This window comes from Equus przewalskii, chromosome 20 (genome assembly GCF_037783145.1).
Source record: "Equus przewalskii isolate Varuska chromosome 20, EquPr2, whole genome shotgun sequence".
NCBI classification, from domain to species: Eukaryota; Metazoa; Chordata; class Mammalia; order Perissodactyla; family Equidae; genus Equus; species Equus przewalskii.
Genome location: NC_091850.1, coordinates 24,920,264 through 24,938,368, shown reverse-complemented (window position 1 = coordinate 24,938,368; position 18,105 = coordinate 24,920,264). Strand labels below are relative to the sequence as shown.

The window sequence follows — 18,105 nt, the reverse complement described above, 5'->3', positions numbered from 1 at the left end:
GGACTCTCAAGGTCTGGCAGTAGTGCTCTTTTATCTAGAGAATAGTGTGGAATAGCATGGGGACAGGACCCATGGGCAGTGGAGAGCCGCTGCAAACATGGGTTGAGGATAGGGCTAAATTTAAGTCATAGGTATGTGAGTTATCTCTTTAACAAGACAAAGGAAAGAATATGTAAAAAAAGTTGTTAAAATGGTATCAGTGCAGGTGGGGTCTGGTTATTGCTTGGTCTTTTAGATAACTTTTAGATAAGAATCAAACCAGATTAAGTAAATGGCTGAAGCCACCATCTTAAATATTATTTTTAGCTAAAGACAAAGGAGGATGTTGGGGGTGAAGGGGGAGTCGATCATGGGAGATTACCACACAAGTACAGTAAACAAGATGAAACAAGATGCAGATTGAAGTTCTTGCCTTCTGCATTGATAAGTTTCTAGAGATAAGGTCATCCCCCCTTCTTCCTGGTGCAGAGAGGGAGACACCTTTACAGATGGAGATTTCCTTTACAATGTAAATGTCTCTTAACAAAGGGTAAGTAAATTCTACTCCTCAGAGCCTCCTTCCCATCTGCAGTTTTTAAAAGTAACCAGCCTAAAATAATCCTCATCACCACCACACATAGAGCTCTGAGGTAGATAAATGAAATGAATGAACAGTTAAAAAATAGCACAGTCATGTGCAATATGGTACTTAAATTACTGCCGGCCTCAGGACACGCTGGGTAGGCTGCTAAGAGAGAGTACTGTTACCTTCATATTTCTCTGACAGCTTGTTCGTGGTGCACCGGTGTTCCACTTTTGTTTTCTTAACAAAAAGAAAACGTTTCTTTGTTTCAATCCGGATACAGTGTTGGACTTCTTCCTCTGTTAGACCTGGGAAGTGGAGAAAAGACCAAAAACCCTGAGGATGCACCATTGAGAACTCAGGGAAGATGTGCATGAGGCTCTGGGCACTCTGGGAGCTACCGGTACTCTGTAAGCTAGAGAGATTAACAGCTTTTCCCTACAGATTCTGTCCTTTACAGGCCCTGAGATGGGCTGGAACGGAAGAGGTATCTGTGAGTCTCTGCCATCTCCCCCTTCAACACTGGCCCTTTAAAAGCAAACCTGGGGTCACTGTGGCCCTCCCATGGGGATCATGTTGGCCTCTCCCTTTTGCCTACACACAATGCACCTCTAAGCCTGCTGGTCCTACCTGCCACTGCCACCGTATAGCCCAGAAAACCCAGAGATGAGCACATGATCTGTTTTGTGCCCCAATGTCAGGTCTTTTTTCTGGGACACAGCTGATTCTGTGAGACCTGAGGTCACTTCACATTTTTCCCTGTTCCTCACTGAAAGTAGACCTTGTTGATCATCTCCCTTCCCCTGAACACTCACTCTCGTACTTCTCTGTGCTTCTGCTCCCTGGCTCAGCTGCTCACTCCATCGCTACTTCCAAACCCTTTTGTTTTGCTCTCAGAAATTCTCACGTCCTGACCTATGAACTCCTCTTTTCAACGTCCTCACTGGCTGTTCTATCTCCTTATCTTAATTCAAGCCTGTACTTGACATGTTTCCCCTATTGTCTCCAAGGGAGGTTGGTACTGCCTCATTCCCAGCCCCTTCAGATATAGGAACTGGGGTTGATATCTTCCTAGTTTTCCATTGCTGCTTCCATAGCATGACTCTCCATGGTTTCATAAGTCTTGTAAAAACCCTGATGCTTTGAGGCTCAGGCCATCCAGCTCTAATAAATTTATCCTCATTCTTCTTATCTTCTACCAAACTTCCAAGCATCATTTGTTGAAGATTTTGGCATCTGAATCACTTTTTCCCACTATAATGCTTGCCATTTTTCTCAATGACTTCAAAATCTATGTGGATGTGAGGGATGGAGTAGGACCGGGCATGGACACAGGTCTGGCTATTGGTAAGCAGAGTTGGGACTGCCTATTTAGGATAATTTGAGAAGAAGCAATGTTTCATATTTCTCTTTTTTCTTAGTTTTTTTTAAAATTTTATTTTTATTATTTTTTTGAGGAAGATTAGCCCTGAGCTAACACCTGCTACCAACACTCCTCTTTTTTGTTGAGGAAGACTGGCCCTGAGCTAACATCCATGCCCATCTTCCTCCTCTTTATATGTGGGATGCCTGCTACAGCATGGCTTGACGAGTAGTGCATAGGTCCACACCTGGGGTCTGAACCAGGGAACCCCGAGCTGTTGAAGTGGATTGTGCAAACTTGACCACTGCATCACTAGGCCGGCCCCCATATTGCTTAATAGCTTCCCAACCTACCTGATCTGCTACCTGAAACATCAAAATTAGAATCCAGGTTTTTTGATGTTTAAAGTTGCCTTGCAAAACATAAGCATATGAGAGAGAGAGCTGTTAATATCAGCTTTTAGGCACTTTAAAGCAAGGAAGTTTATCAAACACTGATATTTAAGTTGAAGTTTTCCCCATTTTTGCAGGGAAAATTCACTCTGAGCGAACATCTGTTGCCAGTCTTCCTTTCTTTTTTTTCCCTCTCCAAATCCCCAGTACGTGGCTGTATGTCATAGTTGTAAGTCCTTCTAGTTCTTCTATGTGAGCCGTCACCACCACATGGCTACAGACAGATGAGTGATGTGGTTCTGCACCTGGGAATTGAACCTGGACACCGAAGCAGAGCATGCTGAACTTTAACCACTAGGCTGTCAGGGCTGGCTACAAATACTGATATTTAGGGTTGGAGTTTACAATAGGCAGGAAAGAGCGTTTTTAGAGCTTGAGGCACAGTTTGGGTGTGATAGGGAAATTGAAAGCTAAAGGCACTGATCACTGAGAAATGAGGCTGAGGAGATGGGGTTGGGGTCTGCCTACTTCAAAGTTTTTTCAATAGTTTGACACATTTGAAGAGATGCATTCTAAGTTGGGAGTAAAAAATTCTTGGTTTGAAGCCCTCATGTTTCCTTTGCATCTTTAACTTGGCCAGGCTGAATAAATACAAGTCATTTTGTTTTCTGGTAAGATTGTTCTTATAATGGATCAGTCAAATGTTTAGGCCATGTTAGGAATTTAATGCATCTATAGGGCACAAGTCCTATCCTTTTCCTAGTCTTTCATTAGGTTTTTATTATTTATAAGTGAAAATTATGTTTTATGTGTCCGATTAACTATACCATAATTAATCAACTATAAACTTAGTTAATTTCATTTTCTGAGGGTTATAGAAAAATCCTTGAAGATTTGAATGATGAATCCCTCTTATGAGCCATGATGTTGGTCATGTAGGAATTAAAATGTCACGTCTTTATCAGAGAACTTCCGTCTGAATTTCTTTCTTTTCTTCCTCGCAATACCGTGTGTCCTGTAGTTTACTGCCTGACCTCCATCCACACTAACGACAGAGTTGCTTGATGCTACAGCACTCAGCCTCTCAAACCTGAGCATCCCTCTGATGCAGCACAGGGATGAGTATTCTGAAAATCTCCTCAGCTACTCTGACTGGCAAAGGTCAACAGTGTGACTCAAAAATGGCATACTGATAAACAGTGGGGTGAATAGTTTCTCTCCTCCAATTCAAAGCAGAAAATGACTCCTAACAAAAGGAGTTTAAAATTACCATCTTGCATATTATGATATTTTAATTGTTTAATGTTTTCACTGTATTCCTGAAATTCTTTTCACCTTGCACACTGAAGCAATGTCAACTTTTATTCAAGGTTTTAAATTGACTATGGCACACTGAACAACAGAGGAATAAATCAAGGGAGGCAAATAACAAGCAATTTAATCGTTTCCTTCTTCTTGAGGGAGAAAAAGGACTATGAAATATCCAAGCCATTTTTTTGAAACTAATGACAAGGGATATAATTCTTATTGAATAAAGTAAACAAAAACTAAGCCTATACTCTAGTTCCATGTAATGGCCAGATAAGGGGAAAAGGAATAGAAAGAGAAAAGGGAGGAGCCCAGAGTGTATTCATCTAGAGAGTGGCCAAAAACAGGTAAACACACCCACTAGAGAATTCCAGTTTATTGAGATTTGTTTCTGTGTGAATGTGCTTCATCTTAACCACAATTAAAATTGCACACCAATATTATTATTGTGACTCAGAGAAATATATATATATATATAAGAATATATATTATATGTAAGAATGTTTTATTGAACATATTGAATATACCTATATATATACACACTATAAATACTATATATAGCGTGTGTATGTATGTGTATGTCGATGTGTAGGGTTATATATTTTTAGTTCCTATCACATCTCAAGCTCCCTTTCTTTCCCTTATTATGCATATCTGTTTGCTGGTTTCTATTTATAGAAAAAGAAAGGGCAGGTAAGAATAGGTAAGAACGTTTTAGTAGGAAAATGCAGCTCCTCCCTTTTCATTTTGGTTATGGGGCTTCAGCTATTAAAATGCTGGGTGGTTGATTAAAGATTCACATAGTTATTTAACTGACCTGATCCCAAAGCCTTTAGAAGCTTTGCTCTGAATGTATGATAAGTATAGCTCATCCAGGGCAAAATTATTCTCTAGGCTACAGCAGCAGTGACCAGCATAATTTCATCCCAAGGGTGAGATGAAATCAAGTCAAGGGGCAGAGATTTCCCCTAACCATTTTTGCTCAGCATTAACATTGATGCTATTCTCAGTGGCAGAAGATGTCCGGTTCATCATGCAAACGTTGCTTCAGTGGAAAGGATAACTGAAATGGGACATAAGGGACAGGCAGTGTGGAAAGCCCATCACGGCATAAATCTTTTGGATTTCAGTAACTCTGTCAGGTAAAATGTTTTTAATACCTTCTTACTGAAAGTCCTTCTCAAAGACATTTATTCCATCTCTTCTCTTAGGAAGCAGATCATGAGGGATATCTGGTCATTTAATGTTTGGAAGGACTCAGGGCAGTCACACTGAGCATTAGTATTTGCCACAGTGAGGTGTAAGAACAGAGCGATTGATACTCTATTGACCCCTGGGTTGGCCTGATGTTGTCTTTTTAAAGAAATTCCTGGGTTCTTTTGTATGAAAGTTACATGATGTAGAATTCTGATTCATTTCGGGGAAGTGGCCAGTGGAGTTCTAGTTACCGTACAGTTTTCCCAGCCATGTTCTCAAGAGACACATGATAGAATCATCACAAAGACCCTACGTCATTTCACACAGGAATCTGAAAACAAATTTATCCTCAGGAGCTCAAGCTGTAATAACAATTAATATTGGTAATTTAAGATAATACTTAAGAAACCAAAATTTATTCATAAACCAAGCTTTATATTGTTATTTTATGCGTAAGCAGAAAAATATCACTGATTATATCCCAAGATATAAAGTTGCAATCTTTCCTTAAACAAAAGTGCTTCTCATTTGGTTTCAAGTTTTATCAATGGTAGGTGCATATCTGGGCTACATTAACTCAGCCTCTTGCCAAGTCCTTAACTGCTCTTTCATCTTATGCCCTTGGCTTTTAGTTAAACTCATTAAAAGAAAAAGACTGCTAGTGAATTTGCCATATTTATTGATCTATAAAATTATTATCTCCTATACAAATAGTATAAATAAATTATCTTTTAGAATTTAGTTCCAGGACACATTTTGTTTTCCTTGAGATAATGGCATGTGTCTCTCTTTTTCAGTTACCACCCCTGTGTAGCTTATGTTGTTCCTAGATGTCAGGAAATTCAGAGACAAAATCTGATGCCCAGTCAAAGAGGTTAAGCATATTTATTTTTCCTTCTTTTTTTGTCTTAATTTTCTATTTTTATTTTGTGTGCTTGCGTTGTACTTTTTGGTTGTTCTTCATATTATTTTCAAAATAAAGCAGAGTCTAATAAAGTCAATAAAGAAGAAGAATTAAAATGATAAAGTGAAAAATGTATTGCATGCTATCATATCACTTAAAAGAAATGAGGGCTGCAGCAAGCATACCTGAGTTCCTCAGTTCCTCGCTGCTGTACTGATAGAGGAGGTCATACGCGCCGCCCAGGGAGCCGGAGATGAAATAGTGAGTCCCGAAGTCATCAAATATTCGGCTATACAAAGCAGAGTTGTACTCTAGAGGCAGATGGTTAAGTGCTTTCAAAAAGACATCAGAAAGCTGCAGATCTTTAGTTTTCATTGTGAAGTTTAAGACTTTTATCACTTTATGGATCCTAATAAAACTCGAATCCTAAATGGAAGAGGAGAAAAGAGGTAAAAAAAAAAATAAATAAAGATGATTAAAGGTAATGAAAGCTTGAGGTATCAAGCATTAAATGTCATCTATTTATCCTTAGCTTCATTCCAGTCATAGTACGCCAACAATTTTAACTCTCAATTGCATGTTCTCATGTACAAAAGTATAATTTTCATTTTATTTTCCAGCACCTTTCCATGAGGTGCTCTTTCAAAGTGCTGAACAGACAAGATTATCTCAATAACGTAAACTGTGACTGAGGCATATGTTATTCTATGGGAAAGAGATCAATTATCAGAAAAATAAAATTTTCTCTCTCGATTGTCAATTGTGACTACATCCTTACGAAGTTTTTACTTAGAAGGCCTTGCTAATGCAAATAATTTAAAAAGGATCATGTAAATTTTCAACGGGAAGTTATGCAACTGAGATTCAAGTCATACCCTGTCACTAACTGGGAGAAAGCCTTTAAATTTTCCAAGCCTCAGTCGGCTATGAAATGTCACCTGGTATACAGCTCTCGTCTGTGTACCAGGTGACATTACATACCCTTTCAACTCCAAATATTATGATTCTAAATTACTTAGGGGGTAAAATTAAAGAAAATTGTTTATATTCTCTCTCTTCCACCCATGAGCAGAAATATTTGTTTGAAGATTGTATTTTTAAATCATTTCTTGTTATTGAGGTTCATTTAGGATTAGGTGGTTGTTACTACGTTCAAAATCTCACTCTGTTAGAGTCCCTTCTACGTATCCATTGAGTTTTATGAGTGCAGCCATGTAGACTATTTTTTTAAAAATTCTGTATACTTTATCTAATATCTCAATTTTAGCAAATTGTAGTGTTTGAGTAAGAGTAACAGAGAAAGGAGTATATTTTAGTGAAATAACTTTATTGTGGTGGTAAATTATTAAACAGCTATCTTCCTGTATGTTTAATTAGGACAGCTGCGTAAACAAAAGAAAAAAATAATCACAAGAAATGAAAAAGAGTCATCATTTGTCCTCCACTCTCTCTCTTTTCCTATATCTCTTCCTGCCTTCCTCTTTCCCTCCTTCCTACCTTGTTGCCTTCAATATATTTACATTGCTCTGCTATCTCAGGTGCTGTGGGCCCAGAAATGAACAAGGCAGACAAAGTTCACGCCTTTGCGGAGCTTACATTTTAGTAAGTGTCCATTAATTCTATTTTTAAGTTTAATACTTGAATTTTTTCATAGAACCATGGTTTTCAAAAATTGGAGGGGCGTTGTGCTTTTAGTAAGAAGCACACTTACTCACTGAGTCTCTGAAATGCCTGTTCAGACAGGGATGTTAAATGGGCGGTTCAAAATTTTCAGGTTGCTTTAAAAACTAAATTGTGGAAAATACAAGTGAAATTTGGGTAACTCAACACATCACCTTCTCTAGCATTCCACTTGCCAGTGCCTGATGGCTGGAATAGGCTATTTTAGACTAGAGAGTTATGTAACAGTAGGTTGTTAACCACGTACGATCTATTTCAACACTTTGTGAGATCTCGCTTTATTTTAACCATCTTTTTGTCGGTTCAATTTTGTAAAGTAATTCAGAAACAGCACTGAATCTTACTGCAATAATTGGTATTTTGACTTTGAAACAGACTGCCCAACAAATGTTTAGTCAGATCAATCATTGACAAAATAAATAAATAAAGCGCATTAAGCTCCACCAAAGGGCATGGATTGATTTTCAAGTTTGTGGTAACTTGTTTTCACTATTTGAAGACTTAAGGTTGCAGTGGCATTTTTGATTTAACCTGAGATTTCCTTATTCTGTTCAGATCTAATCAAAGATGTTGGGTTGAATCATATTAAGTGGACAATTTTGTGAGTCAAAAATAGTTGACTATCGCAGTTTCATAGGATCCAACCAGATACTGCGAATAGCCCAAAATGTTTCCACTTTGGGGCGGACTATTAGAGGATCAAATAACAGCTGTTTACTGACAGATAAGGGTTTTACAAATGTCCTCTAATATGTTTGAAGCACTTATAAACTAATTCTGTGAAGCAAATCTTAATGTTGAGACTGAGATCTGTCTATCTATGTCTCTTTCAACATCTCCATTTCCCTCCCCATCTTTCACTATATTTTTAGGCAATTATTTCCAATCCTGGATACGACATCAGAGTGAGCTGGGGGACTCAAAAAGAAAAAGCCAGAATCACATGCCCGACCCCAGATATTCTGGATCAGGAAATTAAGGGAAGGGCCTGGGGGTGGGGGTGTATATTTTTACTTCCCGGTAATTTTATCTTGTCTTAAGAATATAATTTGGTAAGTTTGAGGGACACTCTGTGACCCATTTGAAACTGAACTAATAATCTAGTTATAAAAGGAATCTGTTTTATTCTCTTTTTTTCTTACATGTTCATATCAGTGGATCGTGCCGAACTTAACCACTAGGCCACGGGGCTGGCCCCTAGGGTTGACATTTTTAGATATATGAAGATTTAGGGAATATACCTTGCATGTATCCTACCTGAGGAAAATATAAAAATATGACAACTGAATGAGAACAAGGATTTCAAGAAAGAGAAGATGAGAAAAGAGGAGACAGTGAGGAGTAAATGGGATATACATATATGCACACACATATACATACAAATACATATATAAAATATAACACAAATGTAAAATACAGACTATTAACTTTGAATTTACGTGTTATGTGAAGAATCTTTAAATAGAGAAGACAAGAGTCAGAATAAAAACAAATAAATATATATAACATAAAAACAAATACAAAATGATACCTATGAATAGCTTGGAACACATACGTTTTGAACTATCTCAATAAAACTGAGGGTTTGGAGGTCTGTGATCACGGTGGTGGGGGAGTAGGGAAGTGAATGTGTTCTCAAGGACTCAAGGAAACAGTGAGGATGGGAGGTGGGGAATAGGTAAATAAAACATCTTTTTGGGGACTATAGACATTACTTCATGTGACAGAAGAAAAACACAGGTTTAATTATGCTCGTTAACTAGAGAAAGGTAACTATAATCAAAATTTCAAAGTTTAGTAGAACTTCCAAAATGACCAAAAGGATAAGAGGGAGGAGATAGAAATGTGACAAAGACAGAAAAAGTAAAGAAACAAGAAATAGCAACAAAATGAAATGAGTAGAAAAATTAAAGATGGAAGAAATGTGATCAAGTGTTTCAGTGAGTATATTAAATGTGAGTTGGTTGAATTTCCCTAGCAAAGGCCTGAGACTGTCAGATTACACTCAAAAAAGCAAAATTCTGTTACTTGCAGTTTATAAGAAATAAACCTAAAACAGTAAGACAAAGAAAAGTTACAATAAAGAAAACACAACCCTAAACAGAGCAAAACGCATGCAGACAGGGAGCATCATTATACATATTACCTCTATAACTTTTAAAGTGAGATACAACAAGAACAAGACATGAAACTATTTAAATCTGTGTTAGAAATCTTACTGATTTAATGTGAAAACTCTCCCCTTCTCATTGCATGATTGCTGGAATTGGCATTAATTTTTAGGAAAGAATAAAAAGATCAAGAACCACGTGTATTACCTTTTTGTGGGAGGCTTGAATAGCTTGTTTGAAGGCAGAGCTATGGGTAGAGATTTCACTTCTTTTTGAGGAATAAAAAACAGGGAAATGAAAATTGCTGCTCCCTACGCCTGAAGCTGAGGCTTGTTGATTTTCATTCTTTCCAAGGGGAATTAAATCCTTGTAGAAATCTGTTTCCAAATCATCTTCTTTAGTTTGTACCTGGAGAAAAATCCATATGAAATAAAACATAACTTAGGAAATACCAGAGCTACTGTGAAGATCTGATGCAAGAATCGTTCATTCATTTATGCATTAATAAATATTTACTGAGGACTCGTTTTGCTAGGGAACAAGGAATAATGTTAGTCCCTGCCCTCAGGGAGTCAATAGTTTAGTTAGGAAGAAAGACAATCACAGACACTTAATTCAATGTGACAAGTGTTGTACTGTCAACGGGATTGCCACAAATATACAAAATCCAGAGAGGCAATACCAGGAAAAGCTTGCTCAAGGAAATGACTCCTAAACTGAGAGTTACTGAGGTGATAAGCAACGAGGACTATTTTCAGTCTGCCTATTAATTTGATGCAGTTTGAGTTTAATTTAAGGTATCTTTCAGAAAATTGAGGGCTAGAAAAGGGAAGGGTAGGTCCTGTCTGCTCTGGTTCCATTCCCATCCCCTTAGCTTTATTCAATGTTGGGCATCAGCACTCTACTGGCCATGTCTACAAGGCAGAGGACAAAGAATAGATTGGTTCTGCCTGGTGGCGGGTTATCAGTCTTCACTGACTTAGTCTGGGAAGAAGAGAAAAAGCCAGTGGGACTTGACTTGAGCTATGAGTAGAGCAGGATGTTTTCCAACTACAAGTTAAATCCCTGTTATGGTTATATTGGTAAGAAGACAACAATAGATACTTTTTTAAGTTGAAAAGTAAATTGATCGAAGAGTATTTCTTTATGTTCAAGATGCTTGTCTGGTTTGCAATGGAAACAACCTCTTCTTGTTTTAAAATATTCAATATTAAAATGCACTGTTAGGCAAACCACATGTCACGATTAAATAGCCTGCAAAATCAGTCAAAGAAAGACAAAATAACCCAGTTGCAAGAGTCTTGCTCAACAGGAAAATACGGTCCAAAATTCAGTGTTACTTTCAGATATTGAAGTGCCTGCTGGTTAGCATTTAAAACGTCCACATTTTGTTTTTTGGAAAGTATTGTATTTTGAAAGTAAGCTCATTGATTGGTTGTTTAGGAGCTAGAAAGCATCCTCCAACATAACAATATTATATGTAAATGTTTGGGTTTTAGCTCTGTCAACAAAGCCTATTCAATACTGTACATCGTAAGAGTAGTACCATCTTTGACAGGATTCCTGATTTTATTGTTTCTTTGGAAAAAAGTATCTTCTGAGCTCCTATTCAGGGTACCGGCAAGACCTCTTCCACCTCCCTTGGTGTTGGTGGGCCCTGGGGTTAGCAACTTCTGGATCTGAAGGGAGACAGCGGGTAGTTTCTTTACCTGGTCAGAGGCCCCTCCTTACTCTTGTCACTTCTACCTCCAGGCAGAGATGGGACTTCTCAGGGCCAGTCTTCCAAAAGGTGTTGGAATTTGGCAGTTCCCAAGGACATTTCCCACACTCATTAATATGTACATTAGATGGTTTTAAATTGAGTTTATCAAATTGGAAAATACCTATAGTTATATGTATATAAAGGTTTTTTTTTAAAAGGAAATGTTGAATGAATGTTTCTGAACTTTTACTATCCATAAATATCTCAGAAATCATTAGACCTTCAGAAATGCTCTCCAGCATGTCAAATTTGTAGGCATGTATGTCACCATTAAAATCATGTCTTTCCTGTTTCTCTTACCATAAATTAAATGAAGTAGATTGTTTACTTTAGTTCGACAAGTATGGAGCACTTACCATGTGTAAAGCACTGGGCTAGATTCTGGGAGTAGGCATGATACTGCTCATTACCACTTGGGAGAACAAACAGAAAACCAAACCAACTTATAAGATGGGAAGGAAGATAAGCAGAGCTACCCCCAATATATTTAGATTCATCTTGATTTTTTTAGAAGCAGGCACTTTTTTATGTCTAAATTTTGTGGTTACCTGAAAGAGCTATCTACGATAGGAGAAAATTCTGAATAAATGGAGCTATTTATCTGTGTGGGTATATATCACAGCTGTATGTTCACTGCAGAAAGCACAGACTCTGTGACACCAGCCCTGATATCAGTTTCCCTACATTAAACCCAGCATATATGGGGTTAAAACCAAAAGCACTCCTCCACTTCCTCTGCTTCTCTAAGTTACAGTCATATGTAAATGTCAGTTTTTTAAACCTTTGTATCCCTGAACTTCACAGGGCAAATAGAAGTTATGAATGGTTAGAGCCCAGGTGGCCTCATGCTAACATTTTGGCTGCTTTCCAGTCCTTTGAAGTTTTATTACAGGGAAACTGATATCCAGAGACTATCAAGAAGCGGAAGCTGGGGACTGGCTGGGTGGTGCAGTGGTTAAGTGCGCACATTCCACTTCGGTGGCCTGGGGTTCACCAGTACAGATCCCAGGTGTGGACATGGCACCACTTGGCACACCATGCTGTGGTAGGCATCCCACATATAAGGTAGAAGAAGATGGGCACAGATGTTGGCTCAGTGCCAGGCTTCCTCAGCAAAAAGAGGAGGACTGGCAGTAGGTAGCTCAGGACTACTCTTGCTCAAAAAAAAAAGAAGCTAAAGCTTCCCACACCCCAGTTCCTTGGCTTCCTGGCACCATAATCCACCATCCACTGTGGAGGCAGACAATGAAGGATATTCACCTGTGGATTCCCTTATCTCACCATCCTCCTTCCTACAAGCAGCCTCTCAAGGCCAACCGCAGGCTGGTGGGAAGGCACGAACCAGCAAGGTCACGTGCTTCCCCTCCTCTACCTAAAACCTTAAACAAAAACCCTACCTTTTTTCCTTTGAGCAAGTGGATCTGAGTTCTAACAAACTCCCATCTCCTTGTCTGGCGGTCTTTCCTTGTCATAAACCTGGTGTTCCCATTTTTATTTTGGTATCTTTCTTGTGTGTCAGGTAAAAGAACCTGTGTTTGGAGCCGGTAATATCCAGAGTTTGGGAAACCTCGGCTTGAGTCTGTAATCCACTATTTACTAGCTGTTTGACTTTGGGCAAATTAGTTATAGTACTTTTTTCATCCGTAAATTGATGATAATAACACTGACCTCATTGGGTTGTGGAAGGACTAAACACCAATGTATAATAGGTGATAAAACTGTTCATTATCTTTTTATCCTGTCCCTTCATTCATCACTAATTTTACATTGGAAATTCAGCTTTTAATCACCATTGGCCTTGGAGTGCCGCCATGATAGGCTGTCATACCTCAAAGTTGACACTTTCCAGATTGGCCGGAACACGGTATGGATTACTTGCTTTACTGCTTTTGACAGTTTTACATATTCCTCCAGTGAAAGAGTTAGCAAGGACTTCTCCTCTGGGCTCTCCTGCCAGAAAATGAAACCTAGAAACAAAGTAATTTTCAAGAATTCAATAGATGTAGAGCAATCTTTAAAATTTACCTTACTTATATGAAAGAAATTCTTCTTTTAGACACTTTTGACTCATGACGAATGACTTGAAGGAAACCCCATTTTTTCTAGTCTATAGTGAAGCATCCAGAAAGGGCTGGAAGCCAAAACTCAACCCTTTTGGCTCTGTTAGATCTCCTTATTCCACTCACTTAATTGTTGTCGGCTTCCAACATGAAATAAAATTTGAGTTTATAATTATTTCATGACTTACAAAGCCAGTGCAAACTTTGGAAGCAGATTATGAAACAAATGATCACATAGTTAATGCCATTCTGGGTCCACTTCCTTCTGTATGGTACAATAAAGGAATTCTCATAGAGAGTTAATAATGAGATAGTAATAGCAATATTTTAATAGAATGGTAATAATATTACTATTGCTTTATTAGTAACTGTAATAATATTTAAAATTTATTTAACAAACGCTTACATACTATTACTATAAGTCAAGCACTGCTTGACCTATATTTAATATTTATTATATTTATTTAATATTCATTATAACCATGTGATGTAGGCATAATTATTATACCTATTTTGCAAAGGAGGAAGTTGAAGCACACAGAGATTAATTAGCTTTCACAAACCAAGTATTTAAGAAATTGTTTTGTGGTAGATGAAAAACTTCACCAGGGTGCTAATAGTTTTCCAAATTCTTATAGGTATTTTTGTTCTGTGAAAAAAGGAAGTTTTTTTGACAAAAATTTTGGTAATATTGGATTACATGTGATGAGATAATGGAAAATATATCTAACGGTCCCTGCTCCCAGTTCCTGGCGCAGAGTTCCTAAAATTCTTGTAATTTCCTGAGTGAGAAGAGCACCAGCAGCATCTTTTGTTCTAATATTGGTCTTGAACCCTAGTTCCTGCCACAGGGCTCCTAAATCCATTGGAATTTCCTGAGTGATAGCAGTGTCTTTTGTTGCAATGAGGTGACTTTTGGTGGGCTCCTGGATAACGGTGGGTCGCCAGAAAGACCAAGCCATGATTAGAAGCTTGGCTTTTGCAGCTTCACCCTCCATTCTCCAGAGAAGGGAGAGGGCTGGAAATGGAGTTAATGATCCATCATGCTTACATGATGAAGCCTCCATAAAAATCCCAAAAGTACGGGGTTCAAAGAGCTTCCGGGTTGGTGAACACACGGAGGTGCTGGGAGAGTAGTGCTCTGAGAGAGGGCATGGAAGCTTCACTCCCCTTCTCACATATTTTGCCCTACTCAGCTCTTCTATCTGGATATTCATCTGAATCTTTTATCATATCCTTTGATAATAAACAGGTAAACAGTAGCTAAACTGTTTTACTGAGTTCTGTGAGCCACTCTCAGCAAATTAGTCAAACCCAAGGAGTGAGTTGTTAGAACATCTGGTATGTCAGAAGCACAGGTGACAACCTGGACTTGAGCGTGGCATCTGAAGTAGGGGGCACAGTCTTCTTAGACTGGGCCCTTAACCTGTGGGATCTGACACTGTGCCCAGGTAGATAGTGTCAGAATTAAGTTAAATTGTAGGACACCCAGCTGGTGTCAGAGAGAATTGCTTGGTGAGAGAAAACCTCACACATCTGGTGTCAGAAGTGTCATGAGTATGGTAGTAGTGTGAGAGTAAAAGAGGCACACAGGAGGAGAATTTGTATGCGAGTTACATCTCAATAAAGCTGTTAAAGAAAGAAGTGATTCCTGTGGGTTCTGTAAGATGCACCTCATACTCAGCTGCAAGCATAATTTGAGGTTCATTCGCATCCATATTTGAGTTTGTATCAATAGGTATCTTAGGGACGAAGTATGAGAAGCTGGTCTGGGAAGAACTTTCTAAACTGCTTAAGTTAGCGCAACAGACACAAGTGTTCAAGACATTCATTTTTGTTTTCCGAGTTAAGTGGGATCAATGAGGGAAAAAAGAACTGTTGAACTCAGACTACCACATGCTGTTTACTTATTGTGTTTGTCGCAAACAAGAAAGGGCTTGAGAAAAATGGGTCCCAGTTCGTAAGGAATCTGTGAAGGTAGCAGCTGCTTGCAGAGAGCCTGAAGACAGGATTTTTGTGCACGTGGCTCTATCAGAGCATGCCTGAGGACTCTTTTAGGTGTTAAGTAAACTATGCAGCAATTTTCAGCTCTATTCTTTCTCCTTCTGTCTGTGGTATTGAAATTGACTTTAAATATTTTGGTGTTTCAAATACATCAAGGCCTTTAATATTTTAGTTTTCTAAGTTGCTTTTATCTAATTTGACATTATGTGTCATATCTTGTAACTTTTTGAATAAAAAATTATATATATAAAAATATGCATTTGTGTGCATGTATGTATGTGTGTGTGTGTGAGTGTGTGTGTATGCATTTGTACCTTAGCTGAGCGTGAGAAAAAACAAACAGTATGCTATTATTGCCTGATTCTTCCTTCAAGTTTTAGACCCGGTGACTGATGTTGGCAAGGTAGGAAAGTTGGTACGTCTTGTTAAATTCTTTCTTGGAGAGATGCCATTTAAAAAGAGGTACAGCCACCCAGGAAGCTATCTTTTGTGGGTAGACATGTGTAGGAGAGGGGGCAGAGATTCTGAGGCCAGCAGATTAGAAAGAGATTCCAGTAAGCAGTTCTCAAAACTCCCAGTCCCTGGGGAGGCAAGCAGAGGACTGGCTGTCCTGGAGCCAGCAGGTTTTGCTCATTTCTGAGAATCCTTGGAACAACAGCTCTGGTTGGCAGAGGGCCACATGGTCCTTCTGCCAAAGTACACACAGCATGTGGTCCTCCCCATCTGCAACTCTAGAGTCTAGACCAACTGAACAAGAGGTGAGTTTGGAATGTCACCCCTCATCAATCAGAACAGTAGAAAATGTGATTATCAGTGGGAGTTTTTGGCTGAGGTTTTCTTTCCGGGGAAGGAAAAAGAAGGAAACCATTTCTGCACATTGATAAGATGTTGTTGAAACACCCTCCTTGAAATCAACTCTAATTAGGAATTCTTAGGGCAGAACTTCAAATCGGTTCGTAGCTATCCAATATACAAATAAGGAAGCAGCAGCCCAGAGACATTCAATAACGTGGTTATGATATAGTGAGTTAGTGCAGAACTGTGGCTAAAGTCTGACTCCCCTTCCTTCCAGACTAATGGCTGTTCCATTTTACCGCTGTCCTTGAGTTTGTCCTTGAGTTTCTGGTTTTTATTCTAATCAAAAGAGATTGTATTTGCAACTGTTGCTGTTTGTCTTTTGTGCCCCAAGGTTTCATATTATGCCAGCCTGGCAGCATAAGTAAAGACTTAAAAAAGTCCAATGCAAAGCAATAAAAGCCTATAGCAAACTACTCGCTTTCTGCCCAAAAATTGAAGGGAGAATTCTTAACCATGGGAACAGGAGAGTACAGGAGATTATCTTTACTTATTTTTCTTATGCTTCCAACTAAGGCTAAGCTCTTCTGTGTTCATTGACTTCTCTTATATTTCCTAAAGTTTTCTAAGACATTGGCTCAGTCTAATGAACTTAGAATCCTTTGTCAAACCTCCAATGTCCTCATGATCTAAAATAGGAACATTAGAATTTCTGAGCACTATTCAAAGATTGAGAGGGTTGTGTGGTCTACCAAGGTTTCTTCCAGTATGTTTCCATTTCTAAAGCAGATGTAGTCCTGAATCATAATGAGATGGTGGAAATAACCTGGGTTTTGAAGTCTGGATTCGAATCTTGGTTCTACCTTTCACTAGTTGGTAGATTTGGACAGGTTATTTAAGCTTCCTGAAGCTCAGTTTCCTGGTTTGTAAGTTGAGCGAGTAGAACTCAAGGGTAACACAGGTCTGACCTTCTGCCTTTAAACTGTACCGGAGTACCCATGCATCACACAGGCCATGTGAGAGGAAGCTCGGACCCCCTAGCCATGGTCACTTTACTTCTTGCTCTCTTACCTTTTCACACCATTGTTTTTTTTTTTATCACCCTCTTTTCTTGTTTGCCTAACTCCTTTCCTTCTGGCTTTGTCTCCCATTGTTAATTCAGAGCTTGCCTCTCACTCCTGAAGATGGTTTTGCTTCTTTAGTGTTTTGACTTTTAATAGAGTCACAAGCATACTTTTCTGATACCCTCGACCTCCATTATCAGTGAGAAACTGCACTTCTCTGAGTGGTTACTCACCCATTAAAGACCCAGTCCCAGGAATCCGCCCTAGCACCTCCCAGCTTGGCTGGCCTCCCACCACTTTACCCTCATCCACTCCAGAGCTGTCAGAAGGATATATGAGAATTAAAACAAACAATATTTATGAAGGGCCTGTAACATTGCTGGCTAAACTAAGTATGAAAGTGCTAAGTTCTTTTATTCCCTAGGGGTGAGGATCCTGGCCACATGCTGCCTTAACATGGTAGCCAAGTGTCAAAGACAGGGCTGGTGGAAGTAGTAAGAGGATAATGAGGAAGATGGACAATGATGTGTCTCATTGTTTCATTGCTGCTTCTGACTCATTAGATCTGAGATGCCGCTACTGCCCAAAACAATGAAAAGATATTACATACCCAGTGCCCATCAACTGGACACTAGGGATGGGATCATACTTCCGTGAGCATACTGCTTTTTTTCTCCCACAATTCCTTTCATCTGAGTTGTCTCCACAGTCATTTTCTCCATTGCATTCTAACTTGCTGGCAATGCAGCGGCCTGGTCAAGAAAAACAAACAACAAGATTGACAACAAATGGTCAGTTATGAAAGCAATTATTGATTTGAAACATGCAAGCTTTAAATTTCAAGAGAAACTTGAGAGCAAGTTTTCATTATTTTTGGTAAAGATTTAGGAAATATGGAAATAG

At 38.8% G+C, this 18,105-nt stretch overlaps 1 protein-coding gene across 3 annotated transcripts in view; it reads right to left on the bottom strand.

The window, feature by feature from the left end:
- C6 (complement C6) overlaps positions 1-18,105 on the bottom strand; it is a 62,232-nt gene that overhangs the window by 31,376 nt on the left and 12,751 nt on the right. For all 3 annotated transcript variants that reach the window (XM_008537127.2, XM_008537126.2, XM_070586901.1), the window contains exons 5-9: positions 17,813-17,954; positions 13,108-13,246; positions 9,725-9,925; positions 5,912-6,152; positions 748-870 (exon numbers count right to left, since the gene is read on the bottom strand). In XM_008537127.2, coding sequence (XP_008535349.2) covers positions 748-870; positions 5,912-6,152; positions 9,725-9,925; positions 13,108-13,246; positions 17,813-17,954 — 846 coding nt within the window. The remainder of the gene's footprint in view (positions 1-747; positions 871-5,911; positions 6,153-9,724; positions 9,926-13,107; positions 13,247-17,812; positions 17,955-18,105) is intronic.